Source organism: Nicotiana sylvestris, chromosome 7 (genome assembly GCF_000393655.2).
Source record: "Nicotiana sylvestris chromosome 7, ASM39365v2, whole genome shotgun sequence".
NCBI classification, from domain to species: domain Eukaryota; kingdom Viridiplantae; phylum Streptophyta; class Magnoliopsida; order Solanales; family Solanaceae; genus Nicotiana; species Nicotiana sylvestris.
The window spans coordinates 32,252,727-32,268,451 of NC_091063.1; the positions used below are offsets into that span (position 1 = coordinate 32,252,727).

General features: G+C 37.6%; 1 protein-coding gene across 1 annotated transcript; it reads right to left on the reverse strand.

Annotated features, from left to right (window-relative positions):
• Positions 1 to 1,391: 1,391 nt before the first annotated feature.
• On the reverse strand, positions 1,392 to 10,506 carry LOC104216770 (mitogen-activated protein kinase kinase kinase 1-like). The gene is made up of 9 exons (XM_009766891.2): positions 9,383 to 10,506; positions 8,234 to 8,318; positions 7,405 to 7,467; positions 6,806 to 6,963; positions 5,964 to 6,036; positions 5,768 to 5,827; positions 4,570 to 4,680; positions 2,894 to 3,118; positions 1,392 to 1,749 (listed from the first exon to the last, which is right to left on the reverse strand). The coding sequence occupies exons 1-8, from the start codon at positions 10,309 to 10,311 to the stop codon at positions 2,903 to 2,905; spliced, it is 1,695 nt and encodes a 564-aa protein (XP_009765193.1). The 5' UTR covers positions 10,312 to 10,506; the 3' UTR covers positions 1,392 to 1,749; positions 2,894 to 2,902.
• Positions 10,507 to 15,725: the final 5,219 nt, after the last annotated feature.

The window sequence follows — 15,725 nt, forward strand, 5'->3', positions numbered from 1 at the left end:
CCAGCCATTTTGTCCAGATGAGGCGGCAAAAAGACAACGGAAAGAAAGGATGAAGATTTTCAGTTAATTAAGGGCAAACGAAAACTTGGAGTGTCAGAAAGAAAGTATATCTGCAAAATTCTCTCAAGTAAAAGGTAAAGAACTGTCAATCGAATGATAAGCTCCCTCTATTTATAAGAGACATAAATCCCCAAGCACGAAACCCAAGAGTTACCAATCGAATCTGATAGGGCACGAAACGTTTCAGTTCTCCAGGAACGTGTGCCATAATGGCGGTAACCACGAAATAGCGCTTTGATGCCAAACGACGTTTTGGTTCCAAAACCGCCGCAACAGTCCATGGGTGTCGAAAGAACGCCGCTACTCCGCCTAAAACCCAAGTAATGTAACTAAGGAATAAAAAGTCAGAAGTCAGATTTCGCTCGAATTCGTACCAATCATGATCCGTCTGCTGAGCCCGACAGAGGACGACCCGACAGACGGAGGGACTAACTGTATTGGTCAAAATCTGATCGTCACGACCGAACTGACCAACGTCCCGCCTAAATGACCGGGCAGTGAAAGATAACATAACCCACTCTGCATCCCTTTCCCGACATCCGTCGAGTTGGAAAGAGCAGCGCCTAAAGGGACAACCAAGACACATTGGAAGCAAGAGGGCGTCAGACCAAGTAAAGGGTAAGGGGGCATTGACTATATATATAGTAAGGAAAAACCTTCGATATGGGAGGCTCCTTCCCCCTTTTCTCTCTCCGAAGCTCTCTTCTTGTAATTTTAATAGGAAAGAAGTAATCTACAGAAGAACATGTAAAGCTGTGTTGAATTTCAATAAGATCATTTACATCTTTTTTGTCCTATATGTAATCCATACTATTAGCTCTTTGATTTGAAATTTATTATGTCCAACTAAGATTTACTCCTTCATCTTCCTTGATTGATTTGTTCAAAAAGGTTTCGATATCTTTTGAGTCAAACATCCATCATACTATATTGTTCATGCAATACATGTCAAGATAGTTTTAAAATCTCACATTGGTTAAAGGAATGTGTTGTCACTTCCTTGTATAGTTTGAACAACAACAACTACCCAGGATAATCCCACTTAGTGGGGTCTGGAAAAGGTAGTGTGTACGCAGATCTTACCCCTACACTGGGGTAGAGAGGCTGTTTCCAATAGACCCTTGGCATCCTTCCCTCCAAGAATTTCCCACCTTGCTCTTGGGGAGACTCGAACTCACAACCTCTTGGTTGGAAGTGGAGGTTGTTTACCATCAGAGCAACCCCTCTTGTCTCCCCTCGATAAGAGAAATTGAAATGCAAAGTTATACAATACGTTTCCCTACACAAGATAACAAACAACTGAAAAGAAAAGGAAAAATTATGGAAAAAGATGAAGAAAGCAACACCTGGACCTCTTCTAGTGATATATACATTTCAAATGGGTTATCTATCTTTACATCCCGTATTGGCTCAAACACTCTAACAGCGAATTGAACTACATATACAGCACAATACCTAACCTCTTCTTTCCATCCGTGATGGGGTGAGAGAGAGAGGTCAGGAAATCGGAAAGAAGAGAGGGGGGGCTCAAACATACACTGCCGCAAAGGCATTGACCACGAGTAGGAACTGCTCTTGATGCGCTCTCAAAGGATCAAACACCTGAACTCAGTGTTCAAATACAGATTCTGAGAAAAGCATCCAGATTACTTCCACCAAAACTTTGAGGATCCAATGGGAAGAAAAGAGCTGCAGGAGAAATTACATAAAATATACCTTAGATCTACTAATAAAACTAAGTCTAGCGAGACCAGTAGATTGTAATAAAACATCACAGTCAATCCAAGGATGCATAGCAGAGAGGTGTGTGGTACTAAAAGACTATGACAAGAACCTGCCCTGATAAGACAGGCAAGAAGTTCTATATCCCTACCAAAGCAGCATCATTATCGTATTTGCCACTTGAAGTATGAACTAGTGCAGTTGAGAAAGTAACAAGTTAAACTACAAAACATCTATGAAGAATGCGAAAAGAAAGATAATTTTCGTAGGAGTCAGCAAAATGAAAGGCTAAATTCAGAGGTTCTTTCCAATAAAGGGGCTAAATCTCAGCGGATTCGGAAACCAGCCTGACGCATTACCCTCCTCTCTAAAGCCCACGAAACTGGTCATATCGCACAGACCACATGGCCCAACTCAATGCTTGGACAGGGGGAACCAGTAATCTGCCAATCATAGCCCTACCAACTGGATTAGCCCAATGTTCCATCAATTAAAGCATCCATTGGGTTACAGGCCCTCGTAAAAAGGCCTGTATAAATCTCAGGAGACTGTGATAATATATATTCTTCTTTTCATTTCCAAAGCAGCATTTTCATTAATAAGAAACCTTTTTAGCTCCTCCCCACCAAACCAAAATGTCTCACCTATATAGCAGTATACTGTGATTCTCTCAGAAAATACTTAAGCATTTTAGTTCTCCACTTTGAATTAGTAATTCATTTTTTTTTATACTTTCCAGTTCCGTAAGTTTTTATCAATCTCTAGAATCTGAAGACCAGTTGATTTTATCCTTAAAAACCGTGAAAAACCCTATGTATTTTGACACAGGCGGAAATTCTAGTTCTATAACACCTCTTTCTTCTTTCACATTGCCCATCATTTTGTGATACACTGATGACTCAAGTGACTAAAACAGAAGTACTCATAAAATGATTGTGCTAATTAACTAAAACTGAGTTCTACAATTAAATGGTAGAAACATTTGCTAACTCAACTGAAGCAATGGCAGGAAATAAGGTAAACATGGTAGCATTTTGAAATTCTAATGCTACAGTTGAGCAACTGACTATCACTAACAAAAATAGATGACCAAGGGAAATTTGGCACTTACAACAAGGTTTCAAAGCCTCTTTCCTAGAGTGTGAGGAGAAGCTGAGCCTGAGGAAGAGGGAAGTGTTCGTTTCACAAAAGGATGCTCCAAGAGCTGAGAAGCAGTTGGACGAGCACTTGGATCCACTTGAAGACACTGGTTAATAAAATTTCGTGCATCTATTGAGAGGGTATTAGGGACAGGTGGAGGTTCCCCCTTTCCAATCTTAAACAGAGCCTGCATTTGCTGTTCCACAGAAAAAATATATGGTCACTCTCCAAAAAAATAGTGAGATTTGCACGCATCAGCATCTCCACAAAGGTGTTCAATCAAAGAAATTATCAGCAGATATCATCCCCCCCCCCCTCTTTTTTTTTTTTGTCTTTTTTCATAAACAAGCTAACTCAATTGCACAAGCATAGCACTTTCTAAGCTGAACATATTCAGAAATTTAACAAAAGAACTTATAGCATTTGACACGAAAACAGCTATTGATCATGTATTATAGTAATTTCCAAACTTACAGACTTAGATTTTCACTCCATGTCCGAAAAAGAATTTCAGTAATTTTATCATTTTAAGTCAATATAGAGAAGAAACTCCACCAATCAATAATACACACACACACACACACATATAAATTGGGTCTTGCTAACATACTACATTGCAATGTACCCATTTTCTCTTTCTCCAAAATAACCCTTACTTTCATGTTATCTATTCATTAACTACAAAGGCACTTTGGTCTTTTTATCAAAACCCAGCTAATTCCTTTTTTTCTCTCTATCACCTGTTCTCTTCTTCCCCCGTTCTTTTGCCCTTTTCTTCTCCTGGTTTGCCATGGATGATGAATCCCAAACCAACTAGCAGTAAGTTTTGAAGTTTGACTGGTTGATTGAAATTCAAGTAATAATTATAGTAACTTTTTCAGTAGTGGGAGGATTAAATGGTTGTAGTTTGATAATTGGATCTAGGAATCTAATAGAATAGAGTAGAACGACCCATCTCGAATATAACTAGCAAAAGAACATTTAACAAAGCAAAGTACCATAAACAAACACTTTTTTTATAATCGAGAATTCCCTGAAGTCCAGCGGCGCATGGTTCGAAATTCAATGGATAATGAGACCGCATAAACAAACACATTTTGAGTGAGAACATAAAGCCCAAACATCTACCACTAATGATGCACACCTCCAAAAATTCTTCACCTTAGAATAAGTGGAAAAAGAGAAGACCAAGGTATATAAGAGGTAAAAGGCATGGAAAACCCAACATTTCAATAGTCATTTCATTTAGGTACAAATACAATTTGGTTTAGACAGCTTAATCAAGAGTTTAATTATACTCTCTGTGTTTCAGCAGCAGAACATTCTACTCATCCTTTCTAAAATAGACCCTTGTGCACATAATTCAATCAAAGTGAATAACTAGCAATCAAATTTCAAAACAATTATAGTTTACATTTAGCATGAATTAGATCTGCCAGATTAAGGGATAGTGTAATAGTCCCTCATCTGGCAGCACGAATACCATTTCCACAATAACAGTTCATACTTGTCCAGATTTTACCAATAACAAGTACCACTCAAGCTATTTCTAGGTGGATTAGGAGGTTACAAAATCAAAGCCATTGAAAAGCATGTTTGACCAATCAAAATGTAATGAAAAGACAAAAATATGAAGTTCGTGTTTACGTTTTCTAAGTGGGAGTAAGGAAACTGGCGAGTAAGCATCTCTAAGACAGTGCAGCCAAGGCTCCATATATCAGCCGCTTGTCCATAGCCTTGGTTCTTCCTGTTCACAACCTGCATAGAGGATGAGTCATAATAATGAGCACCTAAAACTAATGCCAATTGAACTCATGGAGAGAAAAGAAAAGAAGATACTTTCTGATATGCTACTGTAAAACTAGTAGACTGCGTGAAGAATCTCAAATTAAATAATGAATCCGTTGACAACCCACAATGTAACTACAAAATCTATGTGGTAAAAACGATTTTGCAACAATACACTTATAACTTGCAAAATTATATGCATGACTAACTAGTGATATAAGTGCATGCGCTTCACCCAGAAATAATTTATCCCCTACTTGTTTTACCTATACAACCTTATCTTTAAGTCCCGGTTCTACAATATTTCCCACCACATTCCTATTTTTTTCTATCCCACAATACCATAATTTATAACTTGCATTACCTATCTCTCTAGCCTTTTGCCCTATCCATTTAGCTTCTTGTAGGCATGCAATATCAACTCTCCTCTTTTTTAGGGTATCCACTGATTAGTGATATAAGGGCATTAACATTGCCCAAAAATAATCCTATCCCCAACTCATTTTACCTACAACCTTATCTTTAAGTAGTGGTTCTACAATAATTCCCATCACATTCCTATTTTTTTCTATCCCACAATATCATAATCTATAATCCACGTTACCTATCTCTCTAGCCTTTTGCCTTGTCCATTTAGGTTCCTATAGGCATGCAATCAAAAAAGGGTATCCATTAATTACATTGACTTCCCTGTTAAAATGTGTATGTTCCAGCTACCTACCCGAATCGAACTCTCTTGGTCTAGCTTTTTTACCCTCATCCATCCATGATGCTAGAATCCGTTCATATTTTGCACCACATCAGGACACTGATGTGGCGGATTGCTAAGAAGAAAGTACACAAGAACCCTAACTCATTTGCACTTTCAACTATACTCTAAAAAAAGAGGGGGCAAAAAACTCTTCAAAGACCTGATTTCCATTAATATTAAGTTGCGAAAATTCACCAAAATTGATGTTTTTATTCACACCAAAACAGGCCCCTCGAGTGATTTGCATAATTACATACATATATTAGCCAATTTCCTGTTAATCATCAAAGATAAATCGAAGCTTACTTCAGGAGCCATCCAAAGAGCAGTACCCTTGCAAGACTTGACATCATTTAACTTAGTAGCCTGCATGTTGCATGAATCCGCATATCAGAAATTGTCACATAAATGAAAAGATTAAAACTCCTGGAAGTGTGGAAGACAATAAAAGCATCAGAATGAGAAAGACAAAAGAGAGGCAAGGACAAGATGATGTTACAACCTTTGCAAGGCCAAAATCAGCAAGCTTGACCGATCCGTTAGCATCCACCAATATATTAGCACATTTAATATCTCTACAAGAAAATTAACATACAAGAATATCAGAATCCTAAAGAACAAATTAAAGTTATTCTGCAGACATTTTTATAGAATTGGAACAACCACTTTCAACTGAAAACAAGAAAATAAATTGTAAAACAAAAGGTTATAAACTAAAGGAAAACAAATTTTCATGTAAACCTTTAATGAATAAACTTCATTTTTAGATCTTTGACTGGTAGATTTTTGTTTAGAGGGCCACTTTATCAACCATCTTTCACATATCACAATCCAGATAACTATGCTGCTAACTAGTCACACGCCTCTTCTTTATAAATACAAATTAGTCACACACTAGCTTAAGTATGCTTGAGTATCCAGATCAATTAGCGCCATCGTCATGATTCCTCATCTTCCTAAACTTTGACACCAAAACAGATGAGAAAACAGTTCATACAAATATCCTAGAGTCCATGAAAACAGACGACAAAACTGATCCAGAAAGGTCAATTAAATAACTTGGCATGACTAAATCACGATGTTTAATTTATTGATCAACAAATTAAACATTTAGTAAATCAAAATGATTAATTAAATGTCATAACTTGCAACAATCTGCAAACAACTTCTACCATTTCTCAAAATGGAGAGTTGGCTCCAATTCTTGAATTCACTATCCAGCGTATCATGAGAGTAGACTTAAGACATGAATAAAACCAAACAAAATTGGTAAAACAGATTTAAAAAATAGATATAAAGAAGGGGCAGCATAGATATCAAACATTTGTTGTTCTGATTTGTCACCTGTGAACCACATTTCGGTCATGCAAATACTTCAAACCATGTAAAATCTGCCTTGTGTAGACGGATACTTGCGAATCTCGAAGGTGATATTTCTGGTAAAGGCTCAACAGAGATCCTTGTGTAACCAGCTCAAGAAAGATGTACAATTTTGAATCATCCTGCAAAAAATTTAACCAGAAGTTGAGCAAAAAGATTAAGTACATAGAGAAGATTGCTATACAAAGTAAAAGAGATCGAAGTATTTTTAAGACAGTTAGCTTATCCAGTTTAGTCTTGGTACTGAAAGATGTGACAACCGAAGTGAACTTTTGAAAGGACGTACACAGACAAAAAATAAACCAATTTCAAAGGTTGAAAAAAAACCATTAAGCTGCCAAAAGGGGAGTGTGAGATATACAGACCAAAGACAGAAGAAATTTGGCTAGGTAAAAAGCATTTCTGCATATGGGATCAACATGCGTGAACAATAATGTGCACTCTTCAGACCAAAGGCTTTTAGATACAAAAGTAGCATTCACAGGGAAAGAGCTAGAGAACAGTTCCTCTCAGAGGAGGAGCTTCGGGAAGCAAGCAGAAGCACAAAATTAAGAAAGCATTACCTTGTCAGTTCCATAATATCGAACTATGTTCTCATGTTCGAACTGACTTAGAAGCTCAATCTCCTAAAAAGAACAAGACAAATGAAATAACAAAAGCAAATCAGTGAATATTCCACCAAAGGTAAAATAGAGGCCACCAAAAAGTACAAAGGAGTAAACATGAGAATCTAGGAATATTATGACAATTTCACCTTTTCAAATATGATAATTTCATATGCACATAATAGTAGATTAATCAACTTTAGGCCCTACACTATGGTTGGTCCAGGAAACAGGGTAAGGCAAGAGGCAGAAGACAAACTGAGCCTCTTCAGAAAAAAAAAAATTAGTTTGACATTGATTGGTATGCTGCTAGAGAAGAGAAAAATTCAGTTCTATATCAACTTCATCATTCAAACTTATTTCACAGATGTTATAGAAAGATGGTCATTTTTGTTCCAAATACCTCTTTTTGTTCCACTTTGTTGAAGACTTATTAAGTAATTAAAGCATGCTCTCTCTAAAAGTGTAAGCGTTTAAATGAGATAGTCACACACTTCAACAATGTACCAAAGTAGGCAAAGGTCTTGGGTTCAAGTCTCACCGCCACACATTATCCAAGAAAGAATCTCTACGTGCTCGGGTCATCAAAGAATCAAGCCTACACGTGGGTGTGTTGAAGACTTATTTAAGTAATTAAAGTGTGCTCTCTCTAAAAGCTTAAGCTTTTAGATGAGATGGTCACACACATCAACACACTTCTTTTATTTTTTATTGAAGGTGTCTTCCAATTGCACAGATAAATAATTTCTGATAAGTTCCTGCACCACCAAAAAATATTGTCACCAACCTGTTCAAGTTGGTATAGACTTTGCCTTCCCCCATCGCCTTGATCAAGTAATGACACTTCCTTCACAGCAAAAAAGAAACCATCACTGCAGCAATATGAACACAGAAGAGGTTACTTTTCAATTTTAAAAAATGAGAGTGCAGGGAAGGTTTAGCAAGTCGGCAAGTCGTAAATTTCTGAAAAAAATATATACATTTGAAACATTGAGTATGCTAGAAAACTATAATTTTATGAAGCACATATTAATCTATTCTTTCCTTTGATGTTCTGGGTGATTACTCCAACATCTTTTCAGCCTGACTTCTTTTTGAGAACGAAATTTTTTTTTTAGGATGAGCCTGACTTCTGTAAATGACATTCTAGACATGTTCAGTGCTTTGCACAATCTTTAATGCTACTGGAGCACTTTCTCAGTGCTAACTTCCTATCAATAAAAGCTTACACTTATATATCAAAAGAGGGGAACATATTGGACACATCAATAAGTCATTACTGCATAAGCGAACAAGGCAAATATTCCTAGTAGCCATAAAGTTTTCTAACATTTTATAGTCAGATTAACCAATATATTATGTCTATTGAGTTTCGACAAGTAGTCACAAATATACATTATTTAAGTGTGTGCTCCTAATTGTAGGCAACCTTAAATTACACAGTATCTTCATACAGTACCTATTCACAAGTAACTATTTACTTAATAATTGATAATCTCTTGAGAAATAGTATTTCTCATACCCACTTTGTTTTATATTACATAGCTAACAGCTTCCATTACCAAATGGTTAGTCCCTTGAGATTTAGAACCACAAATAACATTTTGTGGTATCTTAAATCTTAATACATCAAACATTATATAAACCTTCATTCCTTGGAGCTCTATTCAGTATTCCCACTAACAAACAGGCACTTATTCTTTCCTTCAAGTAAAATGGAGGCTATCAGAAATTTATCTCCTAGTCTGTTAATTTCGAGGCAATAGAGATTTTGCACCAAAATTACGAACAAGAGGGTAGCTGCTAATAAAGTGTTTGCTCCACCAAATAAAGAACCCAATAATAAAAGCTAATACTATTTGTTTCTACAAAATCATGCTCAAAATAGGAAAGCAAAAAAGAAACTGAATATGAGACTTAAAAATGACAGGCTTACTCTGAAATTCCTTCATATACGGATCCAAAAGATCCACGTCCTAGGAGATCACCTTTGTCCCAGTATGTAATGTAGCGTGCGAATCTCCCATTCGGTGAGATGCTTGACATACGCTCAGTCGTGGAGCTAGAAGAATCATCGTCATTCGAAGTAGTGGTAAAAGAACAGGACTCCGATAGTAAGTTACTCACTCCTACTCTTCTCCTACTAGTACTATTCTCCTCCTCATCATACACCTCGTTCTTAACACGTTCTGCATCACCATTGACAACGTCAGATCTACAAAGCCCTGATTCCCTATGATCCTCCGGGCCAAATGCCCTAAAAATATCCCAAGTAGAGCATGACGCATCATCAACAATTGGCAGTGACATGACCGGCGGAGGAGCCAAAAGTGGTGGCCTTACACCCTTAATCCCTCCACCACCACCACCACATCGAACTAAAGTTACAGGTTCATTTCCATTTAAAACAATGCCGTTCCCTGTAACACAGTCTTCTAATCTAATTGTATCAGCTTTAGACGCATCACTAATTTGTAGCTGAACTACATCTCTAGCTTTAATAGGAATATCAGAATATTCAAAAATATTATCCTTAATTTTGTTATTACCTAGACCAATTACCTCCGATGAGGCAGAGGAACGCAACTGCATAGCATCCCATTCAGCGGCAGGGATAGCAAAATCATCAGGACCAGAAAACCCTAACTTTTCGAAAAAATTATCAAGCAATTCACTATCATGCCCTTCGATTCGAAAGCTCTTATTATCGCCGTTGAACTCAAGCATACACGGCTCGTAATCAATATCTTTGCGAGCGTTGAGGCGCTCGAGTTTCGGCTTTGCTTTAACGGAAGAGGAAACGGCACGCTTTTGCTTAGAATCGACGCGTTTCTTATGAGCAAAAATTCCTGGCAATCGATGCATTGCCAGTTTCAGCTCGATCCATGTATTACTACTATACCACTGGCAAAAATTAGGAGTACCACTCACTAAAAAAATAAAGACGAAGCTCTTGATAGGAAAATTGCAGAATTTGGGGGTTAGGGTTTTTTGCCGGGAAGAGTAGGTGAATTGTGGAGGAAGATAGAGGGAAATGAGGGGTAAACGCCGTCCGTCAGATGTAGGACCCGAAGGACACAGAAAACGCGGTGTTTATGGTGGAGTGCGGAGTGAATGTGTTAAACACTTTTTATTTGGACACGCTGGATTTCATAAGTTTTCACGTTCCATGATTGGGTAACGTAAATAAACAATTTTGTGTAGTAGAAAGTAGAAAGTAGAAAGTAGAAAGTAGAAAGTAGAAAGTGAAACAACTTTATTAATTTGTATGGGCTTTCCGGATTCTTTTTAGGGATAATACATAAAATTCCCTTTGTTATAAAATTTAGTAAATGTGAATGTCCACTACTCTCACTACTTCCGGTCATGATGTAAATAACCTCCTACTATTCATTACCATTATGATTGTAATTCTTACAACTCCATAGCCCTTTCACATGATATTCCCTCATGATCTCAATTGTTAATGTCATGTTTAAGACAATCATTTTGTAACCTTCATATGTAATAGTATAAATAGAGCCATGAAATATGAGATGGAACACACTTGAACACTTGATGAAATAAGAAAGTTATCACTTCTTCTCTTATTCTACTTATCTTCTTATTTGATATTGTTACTTTGAGCTACATTTTTTTAATACGTTATCAGCACAAAGTTGAGCTATTTTCATTGTTCAGGTATATTTGTTCATATTGTTTTCTTCGTTGTATATTTTGATTTCATGATTAGTGTCTTTAATATGCAGTTTTATAATTTTTCACATCTCTAGATATATGTAAAAATAAAGAATTCTGTGTTTCTTTATTTTAAGTTATTTGCATGATTGTCATGTGAAAGTTGCCAATTTTCATGTTAAAAGAATTAATTGAGAGAAGAATACTTTTTTATGTTGCTCGACTAATGATTTGAAGAAGAAAAAAAATAGCATTCTTTTTTATGGAATTATCACTTTAGTGTATATAGATCACAAATTTGATATTATGTTAATTTTTAAGATTCTTTACGCTATTATCCTAATGATTTCTAATTACTTATCTTCTTTGAGAGTTTTCACTATGTCAAATTTGTCAAACCTTGAGTTTATGGCACTTGATATTTCTGGAAATAATTACCTATCATAGGTTCTCGATGTCGAGATTCACTTATCCGCTAAAGGCCTTGGTGACACCATTATTCAGGGTAATAAGGCATCAAGCCAGGACAAAGTGAAGGGTATGATTTTCCTTCTTCATCATTTGTATGAAGGTTTGAAGGTTGAATATTTGACAGTGAAAGATCCACTTGAATTGTGGACTGGCCTGAAGGAAGGGTATGGTCACCTTAAGGCTACAGTATTACCAAGGGCTCGATATGAGTGAATGCACTTACGGTTGCAAGATTTTAAGACTGTAAGTGAGTATAACTCTGTTGTATTTCGAATAACTTCCCAATTAAAATTATGTGGGGATGTTATGAATCATGAGGATTTGTTGGAAAAGACTCTTACGACTTTTCATGCCTCAAATATGGTATTACAGCAGCAATACCATGAAAGGGGTTTTAAAAAGTATTCTGAATTGATCTCATGCCTTCTGGTGGTTGAGCAACATAATACCCTTTTGCTGAAAATCACGAAGCCCGTCCCATAGGGTCAGCTCTACTTCCTGAAGCGAATATGGCAGCTAGAAGTGATAAGTCTGGAAAAAGACAGAATAATAATCATGGCCATATGAATGTACGTGGGCATGACAATGGTAAGAGACGATATAATAGTCATCATCGTGGTGGTCATGGAAAATGAGAGAACAATATGGGTTCTCAAAACAATCCTTCGAGAGGCAAAATGCGGTAACTACCACCGTTGTGGCATGAAAGGTCATTGGAAAATTAAATGTCGTGCACCTGAGCATTTTGTTAGGCTTTATCAAAACTCCATCAAAAGAAAGGCAAATAATATCGGAGCATCTTCTGTTAATGCCTCAGTGGAGTCTCACTTGACCTTTAAAAATAATTTTGAAGCAGGGCCTTCAAACAAAAATGATGACAATGCCGAGGCAAATCTTGCTTTGAATGATGATGATTTTCAAGGCCTTGATGATCTTACTCATTTGGAAGTTGAAGATTTCTTTGGAGATCAAAACTAAAGTTTGATTATTTTACTGAGGAATTAATCACTGCCAACTCCACACTACTAAAAAGCAGGAAGAGAGGGTCGCAATAGCTTTTACCCGATATGAGGGTCGGGATCGATTTCCACAGGGAGCTAGGAATGGAGTCGAGTATCTATCTAGACTAGAGTTGTGTAATTGTCCCAAATGTCACTTCCAAACACCTTTTGAATTTTCTTTAACAAACTAATATTATCAATTACTAATTAGAACTAAATTATGCTAATAAGAAAATTGCTAGAGTTTAATCTAATGGGTAGAAAGGCACTAGAGTAGTGACTTTCACCTAGGTGGCTAATTGACGGGTAAATGCTTCTAAGGTTCGATTGACATGTTTGGGGAAATATGTTATAACCGTTGCACAATCTTACCCACTCTCACACCTCTCGGTAGAGAGAGTGATTTTGCCCAATTGACTCTCTCGAGACCGAATGGGTAGGCAAATTAGCTCAAGCAACTAGGGTTCAAGTCGGGTAATCTCGAGGCTTAACCCTTTAATTGGGACTGTAAGCACGTGATTTTTGCTTCGCGGACAATCACTCCAAAAAAGAAATAAAAATAATGACAAATGGCTTCACTATACAATTTTTCGATTTTTTGCGTGACACGTGTTGGCAGTCATTTGTTGGTTCTGTCCATTTTTTCGTTTAATCTTACCAAAACGAAATACAAAATATGTATGTCGTAAGTAATTAAACCGTAATTCGATCACTAAAAGAAAATTCAAAAATATATATGCATCTTTTATGCTGGGTTGTGATATGTGTGTGATAATTAGGTTAAGTAATTAAATTAATGATGGTTTTAATTTCATTTTTTAGAAAACAAAAAGAAAAGAGTAATGAAGTTGGTTTGGGCCCAAAATGAATTAAAATCATGCCCAAAACCAGGACACAGGTCCAGTCCAAACATGAGCTGCCCGGGTACGTCCCAAACGACGCCGTATCTGCGTCTCTGTGCTGAGCCGTGGATTTCATTCGAATGAACGGTCCCGATCAGGCCACTCATTCAACCCCAAACTACGTCGTCTTAGGCAATTGATCTGAGCCGTCCAACCCTTTGATCCAACGGACCCAGGCCTTCCCCCTAAACCCGTCAAATTTTGACCCGATCCAGCCTTACCTGGTCTCACCCACCATCACACCCAAACGACATCGTCTTCCCTAAGTGAATAGATCCTGGCCATAGATCTCATTTGATCCAACGGCCAGGATCTAAACCCCTAGATCGTATATAAGCCTTCTATCGTACCCCACGCCCCCTATCCGAACCCCCCTTCATTCATCTTCTTCACCAAACCCTGAACCCCCCAAAACCCTAGCAGCCGCCCTGGTTTCCCTTCCACCAGAACCCGGCGGCATGAACGCCGGTGACCACCCCCTTAACACCCTTGATGTATCTCACCACCCCGAACCCAAATCTGTTACCCTTTAGCCTCGAATCCTCCCCCACCTTCTCGAATCTTCATTTGAAGATTCGAGACAAGACTCGATCTATACCAAACCACCCTAGATTCACACTAGACAGTCCCCTGACCTCCCTCGTGACCAAACCAAGCTTGGTTTGGTCCGAATCTACCCACAACTCCTAGAATCTCAAATCTGAGAATCTAAACCTTAGAACACAAGAACCTGGGGAATCCGGCCAGTCTTAACAGGGGTTTGAGGTCTAATAGACCTTAATCAAGGTGTTCTCGTTTGAGAACACCCTGATTAAAGTTTGTTCGGCCTCAAATGGTCAAAGCTGAGTCAGACTTGGGTCGACTTTGTTTGGACATTTTTCGGTAAGTTTTTCTTTGCCTTTCTGTTTTATTCGAGTGCTAATTGAGTTTGTTAGCATGTTTTGTTGTGTTTGTTTGTTATTTCTGGTATTTTTTCTTAATTCCTCCCATCTTTGTAAGGCCTTTATTTGGTCGTTGGTTTTCTGTGTGTGTTTTGAATGTATTCTGTAATATACATGCTCGTCAATTAGATTAATCGTCAAATAGTTAATTCATATAGGTTCCCAGTAATTGAACAAAAGTTGTCTGAAGTCATTCGGGACCCTGTACGTGTTGTTTATATGAACGACTGATTATTACTTGTTATATTTAGTATAGTCGACTCGATAAACGTCGTCGATTAGTTTTCTATGACTAAATGATCAAATGGATTGATAATTTCACATGACTGATTAAACCCTGTCATTGACTGAATGCCCGACATTGTTTGAAATTGGTTTGTTTGCATTGCAAAACGACTGAAAAGATTCAGTCCAGGGCAGTTCTTGAATTTGAACTTTCAGAAGTTCGAAAGGCCCTGATGCTGCAATGGTTTAAGACAGTAATAACCAAGGATTAACAGGGGTAGTCTGGGGTTTGAAAAGAACAGAAAAGCTTAGTTTAAATGAGCTGACAAGTAGGGTACTGAATTAGGATTAGATTAATGCCAATAGGGAACAAGACATAAGAGCATGGGAATTAAAATGAATACTTAAATGAACCCATAACTCTTGAACAAAAGGAATAAGCCAGGCGTGGGGAACAAAATGGCTGGCATCAAGAAGATGCTTAGGCATGGGAAATAAAGGGGATGGGCAGCCACTAAGGCTAAAAAGGCTAAAAAGTTTGAGGCAGCCCTTAGGGTCTTGCATTCAGCTTATAAATAGGTTGTTTCAGAACATAAAGAGGGCGGGACATTGGTGAGTCTTCAGAAAAAAAGAAGAAACACAAAAAGTCTCAGAATTTTGTAACCAAAACACTATCTGAAAACTACATAAGAGTTCAAGTTGATCAAGTTGTCTTGGCCAATTGTTGTTGGTTGCCTGTTGAGTTGTTTGTGATTGTTGAACTGATGGTGTTGTTACATTGAGTACTCTGTTGTTTCTGCTGGTTCATTACTCTGTTTCTAGGATTGTTTGACTGTTGCTCGATCAACTATTAGGTTTTCCTTGTGGTGGAAACTGCTGCTGTTTACCTGTGGACTATTACTGCATTGTCGCTGTATTGTTGCTGTGTTGTTGTTGTTTGTCTGCTGTTGCTGTTGTTTGTTGCATACTACTCGGCTGATTACTCTCCTTCTTCCTTTCCTTTCCTTACCAGGTACATGACTAATACACTGCCAATGTAATTTGAAAGTCGAGCATGAATA

Excerpts from the sequence above, each read along its gene's own strand:
- LOC104216770 (XM_009766891.2), bottom strand. The coding sequence starts at position 10,311 with ATGCATCGATTGCCAGGAATTTTTGCTCATAAGAAACGCGTCGATTCT. Across the intron at positions 5,828-5,963 it reads CTGATTTTGGCCTTGCAAAG|GCTACTAAGTTAAATGATGT; the intron begins GTTGTAACATCA and ends TGCAACATGCAG. Across the intron at positions 3,119-4,569 it reads CTTACTCCCACTTAGAAAAC|CAAATGCAGGCTCTGTTTAA; the intron begins GTAAACACGAAC and ends TCTGTGGAACAG.